This window comes from Salvelinus fontinalis, chromosome 8, assembly GCF_029448725.1.
Source record: "Salvelinus fontinalis isolate EN_2023a chromosome 8, ASM2944872v1, whole genome shotgun sequence".
Classification (NCBI taxonomy): Eukaryota; Metazoa; Chordata; class Actinopteri; order Salmoniformes; family Salmonidae; genus Salvelinus; species Salvelinus fontinalis.
In genome coordinates this window covers 44745846-44762895 of record NC_074672.1, presented here as the reverse complement: position 1 = coordinate 44762895, position 17050 = coordinate 44745846, and the positions used below count along the sequence as shown (strand labels likewise).

Genomic DNA, 17050 nt, shown 5'->3' with positions numbered 1-17050 from the left:
ATAGACAAGCTGTTGGTCTCTCCACACAGATACATAGACAAGCTGTTGGTCTCTCCACACAGATACATAGACAAGCTGTTGGTCTCTTCACACAGATAAATAGACAAGCTGTTGGTATCTCCACACAGATACATAGACAAGCTGTTGGTATCTCCACACAGATACATAGACAAGCTGTTGGTTTCTCCACACAGATACATAGACAAACTGTTGGTATCTCCACACAGATTCATAGACAAGCTGTTGGTATCTCCACACAGATACATAGACAAGCTGTTGGTATCTCCACACAGATACATAGACAAGCTGTTGGGCTCCACACACAGATACATAGACAAGCTGTTAGTCTCTCCACACAGATACATAGACAAGCTAATGGGTCAGCATTTCATCGACCAACTAGCCTGATCCCAGATCTGCAGTATTGCTAAATCCTATGGTCTGTTAGTACAGTAATGCTAACTCCTATGGTCTGTTAGTACAGTAATGCTAACTCCTATGGTCTGTTAGTGCAGTATTGCTAACTCCTATGGTCTGTTAGTGCAGTATTGCTAACTCCTATGGTCTGTTAGTACAGTATTGCTAACTCCTATGGTCTGTTAGTACAGTATTGCTAACTCCTATGGTCTGTTAGTACAGTATTGCTAACTCCTATGGTCTGTTAGTACAGTATTGCTAACTCCTATGGTCTGTTAGTGCAGTATTGCTAACTCCTATGGTTATTGTCACATCAAGCAAATGTTTTTAAAAATAAAAACATAAATATCTTATTTCCATAAGTATTCAGACTCTTTGCTATGAGACTCGAAATTGAGCTCAGGTGCATCCTGTTTCCATTGATCATCCTTGAGATGTTTCTACAACTTGATTGGAGTCCAACTGTGGTAAATTCAATTGATTGGACATGATTTGGAAAGGCACACACCTGTCTATATAAGGTCCCACAGTTGACAGTGTATGTCAGAGCAAAAACCAAGCCATGAGATCGAAGGAATTGTCCGTAGAGCTCCGAGACAGGATTGTGTCGAGGCACAGATCTACGCAAAGGTACCAAAAAATGTCTACAGCATTGAAGGTCCCCAAGAACACAGTGGCCTCCGTCATTCTTAAATGGAAGAAGTTTGGAACCACCAAGACTCTTCCTAGAGATGGCCGCCCCTGCCAAACTGAGCAATCTGGGGAGAAGAACCTTGGTCAAGGAGGTGACCAATATCCCACTGGTCACTCTGACAGAGCTCTAGAGTTTCTTTGTGGAGATGGGAGAAACTTCCAGAAGGACAATCATCTCTGCAGCACTCCATCAATCAGGCCTTTATGGTAGAGTGGCCAAACGGAAGCCACTCCTCAGTAAAAGGCACATGACAACCCGCTTGGAGTTTGCCAAAAGGCACCTAAAGGACTCTCAGACCATGAGAAACAAGATTCTCTGGTCTGAGAGCGTCACATCTGGATGAAACCTGGCACCATCTCTACGGTGAAGCATGATGGTGGCAGCATCATGCTGTGGGGATGTTTTTCAGCAACAGGGACTGGGAGACTAGTCAGAATCGAGGCAAAGATGAACGGAGAGATCCTTGATGAAAACCTGCTCCAGAGTGCTCAGGACATCAGACTGGTGCAAAGATTCACCTTCCAACACGACAACAACCCTAAGCACACAGCCAAGACAACACAGGAGTGGCTTCGGGAACCGGTCTCTGAATGTCCTTGAGTTGTCTAGCCAGAACCCGGACTTGAACCCGATCGAACATCTCTGGAGAGAACTGAAAATAGCTGTGCAGCAACGCTCCACATCCAACGTGACAGAACTTGAGAGGATTTGTAGAGAAGAATGGTAGAAACTCCCCAAATACAGCTGTGCCAAGCTTGTAGCGTCATACCCAAGAAGACTTGAGGCTGTAATCGCTGCCAAAGGTGCTTCAACAAAATACTGAGTAAAGGGTCTGAATACTTATGTAAATGTAATATTTCATTTTTTATTTGCTTTGTCATTATGGGGTATTGTGTGTAGATTGATGAGTGACAAAAATACAATTGAATCAATTTCAGAAGAAGGTGTAACCTACCAAAATGTGGAAAAAGTCACGGGGTCTGAATACTTTACAAAGACACTGTACATACAGACATAGATCTGATACACTTGTTGGTCTGTGAGCTTTGTCAAGTCTGAGATTCAATTAATTTATCTCACAGATGTGAAACAACACTATATTGCTCGTTATTTAAGAGATATTTCTGTGAAAGTGATTCTGACAGAATACAATTTCCTTTTCTTGCACTTGTTTTCTATGTGCAGGCCACAGATTGACTTTCTAGACAATTGTCTAATTTAATCAAAGAGGCGATTAGAACGGTCCCTGAGAGACCAATTTGATTTGCCAAGTTGTAAATAGGCTACCATAAATCAACAATGCATAATTAAACTGAAAGAAATGATGCAGACAAACCTATCCATCCATAGTAAGTACCATTCATTCTCAGGCATCCTTTTTTTATACAGTATATAGTGCACTACTTTTGACCCCTTTAGGGCTAGGGAATAGGATTCCATTCAGGACAGCCTCAGACATCATTACCCATGTCAAAAAAAGTCCATTCATACATTCTCAGAGATTCCTATTTATTATACACGATTTCATGTGTGCGCACATATATATGACTGTATTATAATCATAGGGATGAGTAGTGAAATTAGAAGGAGTTACATAAACTCTACAGACATGTTAATTAACCAGAGAGACTAGAGTGCAATATGAAGGAGTTACAGAAACTCTACAGACATGTTAATTAACCGGAGAGACTGGAGTGCAATATGAAGGAGTTACAGAAACTCTACAGACATGTTAATTAACCAGAGAGACTAGAGTGCAATATGAAGGAGTTACAGAAACTCTACAGACATGTTAATTAACTTGAGAGACTGGAGTGCAATATGAAGGAGTTACATAAACTCTACAGACATGTTAATTAACCGGAGAGACTGGAGTGCAATATGAAGGAGTTACAGAAACTCTACAGACATGTTAATTAACCAGAGAGACTAGAGTGCAATATGAAGGAGTTACAGAAACTCTACAGACATGTTAATTAACCAGAGAGACTAGAGTGCAATATGAAGGAGTCAGTTTGATAAATAAGGAATGGCCATTTTGAAAGTAGCTTTATAGGCAAGTTATTTAACCAGGGGTGACAATGGAACAGAGTATTGAGCTGGCCTTCATCCTCCATAGAAATGGTGTGTTCTATGATTCAGGTGTTATACAGTACCTTACATACCACCATCACAAAGATATACAGCCATGGCCAAATGTTTTGAGAATGACACAAATATTAATTTCCACAAAGTTTGCTGCTTCAGTGTCTTTCGATATTTTTGTCAGATGTTACTATGGAATACTGAAGTATAAGTATAAGTGTCAAAGGCTTTTATTGACAATTACATCAATAATTGATGCAAAGAGTCAATATTTGCAGTGTTGACCCTTCTTTTTCAAGACCTCTGCAATCCGCCCTGGCATGCTGTCAATTAACTTCTGGGTCACATCCTGACTGATGGCAGCCCATTCTTGCATAATCAATACTTGGAGTTTGTCAGAATTTGTGGGTTTTTGTTTGTCCACCCGCCTCTTGAGGATTGACCACAAGTTCTCAATGGGATTAACTTCTTATGGCTGCAGGGGCAGTATTGAGTAGCTTGGATGAAAGGTGCACAGAGGTGCCCATAGTAAACTGCCTGCTCCTCAGTCCCAGTTGCTAATATATGCATATTATTATTCGTATTGGATAGAAAACACTGAAGTTTCTAAAACTGTTTGAATGATGTCTGTGAGTATAACAGAACTCATATGGCAGGCAAAAACCTGAGAAAAAATCCAAACAGGAAGTGGGAATTCTGAGGTTGGTCGATTTTCAACACAGCCTCTATTGAACACACAGTGGGATATGGATGCGTTTGCACTTCCTACGACTTCCACTAGATGTCAACAGTCTGGAGAACCTTGTCTGATTCCGCTACTGTGAAGTGGGGCTGAAGGAGACAGGAAATAGTCAGGTCTACCATGACCTGGCCATGCTCTGACCATGCGCGTTCACATGAAAGGGAGCTCTGTTCCATCGCACATCTGAAGTCAATGTAATTCTCCGGTTGGAACGTTACTGAAGATTTGTGTTAAAAACATTCTAAAGATTGATTCAATACACCGTTTGACATGTTTCTACTGACTGTTACGGAACTTTTTTACATTTCGTCAGCTTTTAGTGAACGCGCTTTCTGACTTTGGATTTGTTTACCAAACACGCTAACAAAAATAGCTTTTTGGACATAAATGATGGACATTACCGAACAAAACGAACATTTCTTGTGGAAGTGGGAGTCCTGGGAGTGTATTCCGACGAAGATCAGCAAAGGTAAGTGAAGATTTATAATGCTTTTTATGAGTTTTGTTGACTGCACAATTTGGCGGGTAACTGTATGGCTTCCTTTTGTGGCTGAACGCTGTTCTCAGATTATTGAATATTGTGCTTTTTCCGTAAAGCTTTTTGAAATCTGACACAGCGGTTGCATTAAGAACAAGTGTATCTTTAATTCTATGTAAAACATGTATCTTTCATCAAAGTTTATGATGAGTATATTTATGTTCTTTGACGTGGCTCTCTGCAATTTCTCCAGATATTTTGGAGGCATTTCTGAACATGGCGCCAATGTAAACTGAGGTTTTTGCATATAAATATGAGCTTTATCGAACAAAACATATATGTATTGTGTAACATGAAGTCCTATGAGTGTCATCTGATGAAGATCATCAACGGTTAGTGATTAATTTTATCTCTATTTCTGCTTTTTGTGACTCCTGTCTTTGGCTGGAAAAATGACTGTGTTTGTCTGTGATTTTGCAGTGACCTAACATAATCGTTTGTGGTGCTTTCGCTGTAAAGCCTATTTGAAATCGGACACATTGGTGGGATTAACAACAAGATTACCTTTAAAATGGTATAAGATACATGTATGTTTGAGGAATTTTAATTATGAGATTTCTGTTGTTTGAATTTGGCGCCCTGCACTTTCACTGGCTTTTGTCATATCATCCCGTTAACGGGATTGCAGCCATAAGAAGTCTGGGGAGGTCTGGGGATTTTCCTGGCCATGGACCCAAAATATCAATGTTTTGTTCCCCGAGCCACTTAGTTATCACTTTTGCCTTATGGCAAGGTGCTCCATCATGCTGGAAAAGGCATTGTTCGTCACCAAACTGTTCCTGGATGGTTGGGAGAAGTTGCTCTCGGAGGATGTGTTGGTACCATTCTTTATTCATGGCTGTGTTCTTAGGCAAAATTGTGAGTGAGCCCACTCCCTTGGCTGAGAAGCAACCCCACACATGAATGGTCTCAGGATGCGTTACTGTTGGCATTACACAGGACTGATGGTAGCGCTCACCTTGTCTTCAACAAAAAAATGAAAGCACGTACGGTATGACAGAGTGACAGAACATTTCATCAACTTGAAAGAGAGGAAGAAGGCATTGGTGTTTCTCTACAAGTAGGGTGAGTCAACATGTTTTTCTACTTACACACACACACACACACACACACACACACACACACACACACACACACACACACACACACACACACACACACACACACACACACACACACACACACACACACACACACACACACACACGCACACAGAAATCAGAACCATGGACAGCCACATCATATTTATCTTATTGGACTAAATAGTTTTGGGTATATTTTAGTTGTCACTGTATTAGACTAAGCAGAGGTGATTTGATGATGTTGAAATGTTAAAGTTGAAATGCTGCTGGAATAGCGGAGGCAGCTCCTGTTTTGTGACTTGCGGTAACTCTCTGTGGTTCTAAATCAATAGATGTTTAGCCGTCCTAAAATGTCTGAAACATTAACTAGCTTGACCATGCTGTAGGTCATGTACTGTCTGTTACTGTACATGCAATATAATATGCGTTGTGGACTTCACTGGACAGAGTTTGGTATCCGGTTTTGTGATGAAACAAAGGTGTTGATGAATTTCCTGCCACTGTGTCTTCTTATTGTCTCGGCCTTTAGGCCTATATATATCACGGTGTCAAAGCATATGAATTAACAGGTTATAGAGCAAACACAATTACCACAACACCTAGGTTTTAATATGGTGGGGGCGGCTTGGCTTCCCCAGTGATTTTATCCATGCACCACTACTGCTAGGAGCCAAGACCTGCACATATCATATCGTCTCCTACTAGGAGCCAAGACCTGCACACATCATATCGTCTCCTGCTAGGAGCCAAGACCTGCTCACATAATATCGTCTCCTACTAGGAACCAAGACCTTCACACATCATATCATCTCCTGCTAGGAGCCAAGACCTGCACACATCATATCGTCTCCTACTAGGAGCCAAGACCTGCACACATCATATCGTCTCCTACTAGGAGCCAAGACCTTCACACATCATATCGTCTCCTACTAGGAGCCAAGACCTGCACACATCATATCGTCTCCTACTAGGAACCAAGACCTGCACACATCATATCATCTCCTACTAGGAACCAAGACCTGCACACATCATATCGTCTCCTCCTGGGAACCAAGACCTGCACACATCATATCATCTCCTCCTGGGAACCAAGACCTGCACACATCATATCGTCTCCTCCTAGGAACCAAGACCTGCACACATCATATTGTCTCCTCCTGGGAACCAAGACCTGCACACATCATATCATCTCCTACTAGGAACCAAGACCTGCACACATCATATCGTCTCCTACTAGGAACCAAGACCTGCACACATCATATCGTCTCCTCAAAATGCACCTGTTAGTCAGACTGATGGTTCTGTTTTAATTATCTGGCTATCTGTCTGGTTGTCTGTGTGTCTGGCTGTGTGATCTCTGTCTGTCTGTGTTGTGTCTCTGCTAGGAGGTTATTGATGAAGAGACACAATGGAAACATCTGCATGAGTTTAGATGGTGTGTGTGTGTGTGTGTGTGTGTGTGTGTGTGTGTGTGTGTGTGTGTGTGTGTGTGTGTGTGTGTGTGTGTGTGTGTGTGTGTGTGTGTGTGTGTGTGTGTGTGTGTGTGTGTCTGTGGACAGACTGTAGGTCTGCAGTATCTCTCAGTGCAGTGTAAATATGCTTGCCACTGGTACTCTCCAGAGCCATACTCAACATTTCACGTTCTGAAAGACAAAGAGGAGCAGACAGGGAGGCAGACAGACAGGGAGGGAGGGAGGCAGGCAGACAGGGAGGGAGGGAGGGAGTCAGGCAGATAGACAGACAGGGAGGGAGGGAGGGAGGGAGTCAGGCAGACAGGGAGGGAGGGAGGGAGTCAGGCAGACAGACAGGGAGGGAGGGAGGGAGGGAGTCAGACAGACAGACAGGGAGGGAGGGAGGCAGGCAGACAGGGAGGGAGGGAGGGAGGCAGGCAGGGAGGCAGGCAGACAGGGAGGGAGGGAGACAGGCAGGCAGACAGGGAGGGAGTCAGGCAGACAGACAGACAGACAGACAGGGAGGCAGGCAGACAGGGAGGGAGGGAGTCAGGCAGACAGGGAGGGAGTCAGGCAGACAGACAGGGAGGGAGGCAGGCAGACAGGGAGGGAGGGAGGGAGGGAGTCAGGCAGACAGGGAGGGAGGGAGGGAGTCAGGCAGACAGGGAGGGAGGGAGGGAGGGAGTCAGGCAGACAGACAGACAGACAGGGAGGCAGACAGGGAGGTAGGGAGGGAGACAGGCAGACACACAGACAGGGAGGGAGGGAGACAGACAGACAGGCAGGGAGGGAGGCAGGCAGACAGGGAGGGAGGGAGACAGGCAGACAGGGAGGGAGTCAGGCAGACAGACAGACAGACAGACAGACAGACAGACAGACAGGGAGGCAGGCAGACAGGGAGGGAGGCAGGGAGTCAGGCAGACAGGGAGGGAGTCAGGCAGACAGACAGGGAGGGAGGCAGGCAGGCAGACAGGGAGGGAGGGAGGGAGGCATACAGGGAGGGAGGGAGGGAGGGAGGGAGGCAGGCAGGCAGACAGGGAGGGAGGGAGGGAGGCAGACAGACAGGGAGGCAGGCAGGCAGACAGGGAGGGAGGGAGGGAGGCAGGCAGACAGGGAGGGAGGGAGGGAGGCAGGCAGACAGACAGGGAGGGAGGCAGGCAGACAGGGAGGGAGGCAGGCAGACAGGGAGGGAGGGAGGGAGGCAGGCAGACAGGGGGAGGCAGACAGGGAGGGAGGGAGACAGGCAGGCAGACATGGAGGGAGGGAGGCAGGCAGGGAGGCAGACAGGGAGGGAGGCAGACAGACAGGGAGGCAGGCAGACAGACAGGGAGGGAGGCAGGCAGACAGACAGGGAGGGAGGGAGGCAGGCCGACAGGGAGGGGGGGAGGCAGGCAGACAGGGAGGGAGGGAGGGACAGGGAGGGAGGGAGGGAGGCAGACTGGCTGTCTTTGTCCTTTGGCTGGCCCCACAGATCCACACTCCTCTGTTGTGCAGGAGAAACCCCAGGGACCTGCACTCTCTGTGGGGCAGAAGAGGGTCTTGTGAGTAACCCCTGAGGCTAGAGACCCAGGAGACCGTGCTAGAGACCCAGGAGACCGTGCTCACACACTGATGAATGTTGTTATGATGATAGACTATATGGGCTCAGATAGATGTTCTGTAGATATTTGTCTTTCCATCCCAAGATATATAGCACTCATTCTACGATCAAAAGTCATACTTATTGTAGTTCCAGAGACCAAAGAGACCAGAGACCAGACACCAGGAACCCAGGTACCAGAGCCCGGGGACCAAGGGACCAGAGACCAGAGCCCGGGGACCAGGGACCTAGATACCCTGGACCAGAGACCAGGGACCAGAGACCAAAGACCAGACACCAGAGATCAGGGACCAGAGACAAGGGACCAGAGACCAAAGACCAGACACCAGAGATCAGGGACCAGAGACAAGGGACCAGAGACCAGACACCAGGAACCCAGGTACCAAAGCCCGGGGACCAAGGACCCAGATACCCTGGACCAGAGACCGTGACCAGAGACCAAAGACCAGACACCAGAGACAAGGGACCAGGGACTAAGTACCAGCGACCCAGGGGACCCAGAGACCCAGGGGACCCAGAGACCCAGGGGACCCAGAGACCCAGAGGACCCAGAGACCCAGGGGACCCAGAGGACCCAGAGATCCAGGGGACCCAGAGACCCAGGGGACCCAGGGGACCCAGGAGACCCAGAGGACCCAGAGACCCAGGGGACCCAGAGACCCAGGGGACCCAGAGATCCAGGGGACCCAGGGGACCCAGAGACCCAGGGGACCCAGAGACCCAGGGGACCCAGAGACCTAGGGGACCCAGAGACCCCAGAGACCCAGGGGAACCAGAGATCCAGGGGACCCAGGGGACCCAGAGACCCAGGGGACCCAGAGACCCAGGGGACCTAGAGACCCAGGGGACCCAGCGACCCAGGGGACCCAGAGACCCAGGGGACCCAGGGGACCCAGAGACCCAGGGGACCTAGAGACCCAGGGGACCCAGCGACCCAGAGACCCAGGGGACCCAGGGGACCCAGAGACCCAGGGGACCTAGAGACCCAGGGGACCCAGCGACCCAGGGGACCCAGAGACCCAGGGGACCTAGAGACCCAGGGGACCCAGCGACCCAGAGACCCAGGGGACCCTCCCTCTGCTGTTTTACACTAACTGATGAATGTTGTAATGATGATAGAGGAACTAAAGCTTTTCTTTGTGGAGATGTACTTTAGATGTCACACTTTTTTATTACATCAATAAAGATTGATGTATTCATTCTATTAAAAAAACATAAAAACATGTGATGTACCCATAATGATGAAGCAGTTAATAATTTAGCCTTTAGTGTGATTTAGCCTTTAGTGTGATTTAGCCCTTAGTGTGATTTATAGTGTGATTTAGCCCTTAGTGTGATTTATAGTGTGATTTAGCCCTTAGTGTGATTTATAGTGTGATTTAGCCCTTAGTGTGATTTATAGTGTGATTTAGCCCTTAGTGTGATTTATAGTGTGATTTAGCCCTTAGTGTGATTTAGCCTTTAGTGTGATTTAGCCTTTAGTGTGATTTAGCATTTAGTGTGATTTAGCCCTTAGTGTGATTTAGCCTTTAGTGTGATTTAGCCCTTAGTGTGATTTAGCCTTTAGTGTGATTTAGCCCTTAATGTGATTTAGCCTTTAGTGTGATTTAACCTATAGTGCCATTTAGCCCTCAGTGTGATTTAGCCCTTGGTGTGATTTAGCCTTTAGTGTGATTTAGCCCTAGTGTGATTTAGCCCTTAGTGTGATTTAGCCCTCAGTGTGATTTAGCCCTTCGTGTGATTTAGCCTTTAGTGTGATTTAGCCCTTAGTGTGATTTAGCCCTCAGTGTGATTTAGCCCATAGTGTGATTTAGCCCTTAGTGTGATTTATAGTGTGATTTTGCCTTTAGTGTGATTTAGCCCTTCGTGTGATTTAGCCTTTAGTGTGATTTAGCCCTTAGTGTGATTTAGCTCTTAGTGTGATTTAGCCCTTAGTGTGATTTATAGTGTGATTTATCCCTTAGTGTGATTTAGCCCTTAGTGTGATTTAGCCTTTATTGTGATTTCGCCCTTAGTGTGATTTACCCCTCTTGTGATTTAGCCTTTAGTGCCATTTAGCCTTTAGTGTGATTTAGCCCTTAGTGTGATTTACCCCTCTTGTGATTTAGCCCTTAGTATGATTTATAGTGTGATTCATCCCTTAGTGTGATTTATCCCTTAGTGTGATTTAGCCCTTCATGTGATTTAGCCTTTAGTGTGATTTAGCCTTTAGTGCCATTTAGCCTTTAGTGTGATTTAGCCTTTAGTGTGATTTAGCCTTTAGTGCCATTTAGCCTTTAGTGTGATTTAGCCTTTAGTGCCATTTAGCCTTTAGTGTGATTTAGCCTTTAGTGTGATTTAGCCCTTAGTGTGATTTAGCCTTTAGTGCCATTTAGCCCCTAGTGTGATTTAGCCTTTAGTGCCATTTAGCCTTTAGTGTGATTTAGCCTTTAGTGCCATTTAGCCTTTAGTGTGATTTAGCCAATTGTCAACTAGCTACTAATCACAGCATGGTGTTGATTATGATGCGGCCACAGTACGGAGGTTGACAAATGTCACCTATCGACTATCAACACATCTGAAAATGAGCTGTTTTCATATTCCCTTGTATAGTCTGAGTGTACATTCGAAATGACATCCTTTTTCCCATATAGTGCACTTCTTTTCACAAGAGAGCCCTATATGCCCCGGTCAAAAGTAGTGCACTATGTAGGGAATGGTGTGGAATTTGGGACGGCGCTGTGACTGTGAAAGGACTCAGGGGTTATTAGTCTTGACTATATCACCATGGACAGATTGGATTAACTCTCTACTGTACTTCTCTCCTCCTCCTCCTCCTCCTCCTCCTCCTCCTCCTCTGGCAGCTGGATAAATACCTGTATGTCCCATCAATGCCATTCAGGCACTTAGTACCTGCCATCTCTACGTTCAGCTCTCCCACACAAATCAATTAGCAGGACAGTACATTGTTTGGATTTTGTTTTCCAATGGATAACACAAACACAAATGCTAACACAAACACAATGGATAACACAAACACAAATGCTAACACAAACACAATGGATAACACAAACACAAATGCTAACACAAACACAATGGATAACACAAACACAATGGATAACACAAACACAAATGCTAACACAAACACAATGGATAACACAAACACAATGGATAACACAAACACAAATGCTAACACAAACACAATGGATAACACAAACACAAATGCTAACACAAACACAATGGATAACACAAATGCTAACACAAACACAAATGCTAACACAAACACAAATGCTAACACAAACACAAATGCTAACACAAACACAATGGATAACACAAACACAAATGCTAACACAAACACAATGGATAACACAAACACAAATGCTAACACAAACACAATGGATAACACAAACACAATGGATAACACAAACACAATGGATAACACAAACACAATGGATAACACAAACACAAATGCTAACACAAACACAATGGATAACACAAACACAATGGATAACACAAACACAAATGCTAACACAAACACAATGGATAACACAAACACAAATGCTAACACAAACACAATGGATAACACAAACACAAATGCTAACACAAACACAAATGCTAACACAAACACAAATGCTAACACAAACACAATGGATAACACAAACACAAATGCTAACACAAACACAGACAGACCAGAGTTATTGTGGTAGATGAGCAGGAAAGCAGGTGAATGATGAGCTTTTCAGTGGTGAGTTTAAGGTCAGAGTAGAGTGATATGGGCTCCCCCCAAAAAATCCATATCCCAATAAATGGACTGAATTATCACGATAAATTCATAACATTAATGTGTACCAGGTACTTTTATTTGTATTACCCAATAAAACTTACTACTACTACTTTGAATGTTGTAAGCTATCAATTGTCCATTTGGCAATAGCCCATACTAGCAGACTTATTACAATCTTCGAGTAAAGGCTACTTATTCTTATTATCGGTATCAGTAAAAAGTTCTCTCTAAATTCAGTCGGTATCGGTCAGAGGCAGAGTAGACACCTGTCATGATTATCTTCTGTAAACTGTTTAACCCAGGGCAGCGGTTGTACTCTGAAGGCACTTTGAGTGTTACTATTGAGTTGTACCATAAAGACACTTTATGAAAACTGCTCGCTTTATGAATACATTTAAATGATTTGGTTAATTGAGTGATTGGTTAAGAGTGATTGGTTAATTGAGTGATTGACTGGTTGATTGTCTTGTTTCAGGGCATAGCGTTTGCCTCCCTCTTCTTCATTCTGGTTTCCATCACTACGTTCTGTCTGGAGACCCACGAGTACTTCAATGACCTGCAGAACCGCACGGAACACGTGGTGGTGGGGAACCACACGGAGGTGGTGGTCTCGGTGGAGGTAAGAGAGGGGAATCCTCATTGTCAATAAACTATGATGCTTTCCAGAAAGAACCCAGAGCCTCTAGCCTCTAGTGGAGCACCCAGAGCCTCTAGCCTCTAGTGGAGAACCCAGAGCCTCTAGCCTCTAGTGGAGAACCCAGAGTCTCTAGCCTCTAGTGGAGAGCCTCTAGCCTCTAATGGAGAACCCAGAGCCTCTAGCCTCTAGTGGAGAACCCAGAGCCTCTAGTGGAAAACCCAGAGCCTCTACCCTCTAGTGGAGAACCCAGAGCCTCTAGTGGAGAACCCAGAGCCTCTAGTGGAGAACCCAGAGCCTCTAGCCTCTAGTGGAGAACCCAGAGCCTCTAGCCTCTAGTGGAGAACCCAGAGCCTCTAGTGGAGAACCCAGAGCCTCTAGCCTCTAATGGAGAACCCAGAGCCTCTAGCCTCTAGTGGAGAACCCAGAGCCTCTAGTGGAGAACCCAGAGCCTCTAGCCTCTAGTGGAGAACGCAGAGCCTCTAGTCTCTAGTGGAGATCTGAGATGGACAGGTGAAAACAATATGGTGATCATTTCATTGTTTGTGCATAGGGACCTACATGTATTGGACCTTGTATAGATTATACATTAGATTATTATTAATATTTATATGTATTGTACTGTATTGTGTTGTATTGTAGTGTACTGTATGGTACTGTATTGTACTATATTGCATTGTATTGTACTGTATGTTACTGTATTGTACTCTATTGCACTGTATTGTACTGTATGGTACTGTAGTGTACTGTATTGTACTGTATGGTACTGTATTGTACTATATTGCATTGTACTGTATGGTACTGTGTTGCACTGTATTGCACTGTAGTGTACTGTATGGTACTGTATTGTACTATATTGCATTGTATTGTACTTTATGGTACTGTATGGTACTCTATTGCACTGTATTGTACTGTATGGTACTGTATTGTACTCTATTGCACTGTATTGTACTGTATGGTACTGTACTGTATTGTACTGCACTGTATGGTACTGTATTGTACTGTATGGTACTGTACTGTATTGTACTGTATTGTACTGTACTGTATGGTACTGTATTGTACTGTATTGTACTGTAATGTATGGTACTGTATTGTACTGTATTGTATGGTACTGTATTGTACTGTATGGTGCTGTACTGTATTGTACTATATTGTACTGTGTGGTACTGTATTGTACTGTACTGTATGGTACTGTATTGTACTGTACTGTATTGCACTGTATTGTACTGTATGGTATTGTACTGTATTGTACTGTACTGTATGGTACTGTATGGTACTGTATTGTACTGTACTGTATTGCACTGTATTGTACTGTATGGTATTGTACTGTATTGTACTGTGCTGTACTGTACTGTATTGTATTGTACGGGACTGTATTATACTGTATTGTATGGTACTGTATTGTACTGTATTTTATGGTACTATATTGTATGGTACTGTGTTGTACTGTATAGTATTGTACTATATTGTATTGTACTGTATTGCATTGTATTGTACTGCAGTGTATTGTACTATATTGTATTGTACTGTATTGCATTGTACTGTATTGTACTGTATTGTGTTGTATTGTATTGTACTGCATTGTACTGTACTGTACAATACTGTACTGTATAGTCTTGTATCATTTTTAAGCACATTTTAGTGACCAAATGAATTTAGATAATATATAGATTAATAGATTGATACTTCAATGATCCCTGAATTGAAATTCAATAATCTAATGTATAACCTAATCTACAATCAAATCTAGTGTATACTCTAATCTAATGTATACTCTAATAGAATGTATAATCTAATGTATAATCTAATCTACAATCAAATCTAGTGTATACTCTAATCTAATGTATACTCTAATGTATAATTTAATCTACAATCAAATCTAGTGTATACTCTAATCTAATGTATAATCTAATAGAATGTATAATCTAATGCATAATTTAATGTAATGTATAATGTAATGTACAGTCTAATGTAATGTATAATCTAATGTAATGTATAATCTAATAGAATGTATAATCTAATGCATAATTTAATGTAATGTATAATGTAATGTACAGTCTAATGTAATGTATAATCTAATGTAATGTATAATCTAATGTAATGTATAATCTAATGTATAGTCTAATCTATAATCTAATGTAATGTATAATCTAATCTGTACTCTAATGTATAATCTAATTTATAATCTAATGTGTAATCGAATCTAATGTATAATCGAATCTGTAATCTAATGTAATGTATAATCTAATGTATAATCTAACATAATGTATAATCTAATCTGTAATCTAATGTAATGTATAATCTAATGTGTAATCGAATCTAATGTATAATCTAATCTGTAATCTAATGTAATGTATAATCTAATCCATAATGTGATCTACTCTAGGTGGTGACCAAGCCCATTCTGACCGTGGTGGAAGGCGTTTGTGTGGTCTGGTTCACCTTGGAGTTCTTCGTCCGCATCGTGTGCTGCCCCGACAAGCTGCTCTTCATCAAGAACATGTTAAACGTCATTGACTTCGTGGCCATCCTGCCCTTCTACCTGGAGATGGGCCTCAGCGGCCTGTCCTCCTCTAAAGCAGCCTCCGACATCCTGGGGTTTCTACGGGTCGTCCGCTTCGTCCGGATCCTCCGCATCTTCAAGCTGACCAGGCATTTCGTTGGTCTGAGGGTTCTCGGCCACACGTTGAGAGCCAGCGTCAACGAGTTCTGCCTGCTCATCGTCTTCCTGGCGTTGGGCGTCCTCATCTTCGCCACGATGATCTACTACGCGGAGCGGATAGGGGCCCAACCGGACGACCCGCGCGGCTCTAAACACACCCACTTCAAAAACATCCCCATCTCCTTCTGGTGGGCCGTGGTCACCATGACCACCCTGGGCTACGGGGACATGTACCCCCAGACGTGGCTGGGCATGATGGTGGGTGCGCTGTGCGCCCTGGCGGGGGTGCTGACCATCGCCATGCCCGTGCCTGTTATAGTCAATAACTTTGGGATGTACTACTCCCTGGCCATGGCTAAACAGAAGCTGCCTAAGAAGAAGAAGGCGCACAATCCGAACCCGGACGCTCCCACGGACACGGCCTCGTTCGGGAAGTCTGTCGCTACCTCTCCCAGGGACAGTACTCAGAGTGATACGTGTCCGCTGGCTGCAGAGGATAATATCAACAGGAACCGCTCAGGTCAGACCAATTCAAATTTGAATCTGAATATAAACATCAATGTTTTGGCACTAATTTCCCCCTATACTCTATTTATTCATTACACACTTCAATCTTTTTGAAGCATTGGTATGAGAAAATCAGCTAGAACAACTCAGGTCAGAGACACATTCAACATGATTTAAATCCAATTTCAAATTCTGTTGGCAGTAATATCGCTCCATACACCATGTTTATCGACCCATCCCTGTACCAGTATGTGTTGGAAGCATCGTTATGATATATCGTAGGCCACAATGATAAGTGGACGTTTCGCTATTCAGAACCATCAAACCATTCCACCCGATCACACTCAGACGTCATTCAAACTTTTCCAAACCTACTTCCTTCCTTTACACATCAAACTGAATCATTGTCTACGAACCAACGACCATAATGATGAATGGATTTACCATTCATTTATACCATCACTCATTTTACACATTCAAACTCAAATTGAAGGCGTTAGTGATGAATACTGCAGTAGTGCATTTTTACACCAATAGGTATTAGATGATGTATTTGCAGTGTTGTTTTACAAACAGTAAAATAGAACTCTTTCCTTTCTACTGTAATCATGTACTCCCCCCCCCCCCCCCCCCCCCTTCACGATAATAAAGTAATAAAATAGGCTTACTGTACTTAGCCCTGAAGACTAGGGCCCAACATGATACAATCATTCTCATACCCTTCCCAGATAATACATTAGGTTAATTTCATTTAATACATTAGGTTCATTTCAGATTCATTTCAGAGTTTGCCCAGGGAGAAAATGTGTGTTTTCACAGTAACGTTACATTGTGGCTCTGTAGTTTAACCTTCTCTCTAAAAACCTGAGGAGATG

The 17050-nt window shown here is 43.8% G+C and overlaps 1 protein-coding gene across 2 annotated transcripts in view; it reads left to right on the top strand.

Annotated features, from left to right (window-relative positions):
- The window catches only part of LOC129861313 (potassium voltage-gated channel subfamily C member 1-like), an 88872-nt gene that overhangs the window by 51474 nt on the left and 20348 nt on the right, over window positions 1–17050 (top strand). For both annotated transcript variants that reach the window (XR_008760553.1, XM_055932624.1), the window contains exons 2-3: window positions 12848–12991; window positions 15393–16188. Coding sequence is in view for 1 of the 2 variants with exons in the window: in XM_055932624.1 (XP_055788599.1) it covers window positions 12848–12991; window positions 15393–16188 (940 nt within the window). In the remaining variant the exon portion in view is untranslated. The remainder of the gene's footprint in view (window positions 1–12847; window positions 12992–15392; window positions 16189–17050) is intronic.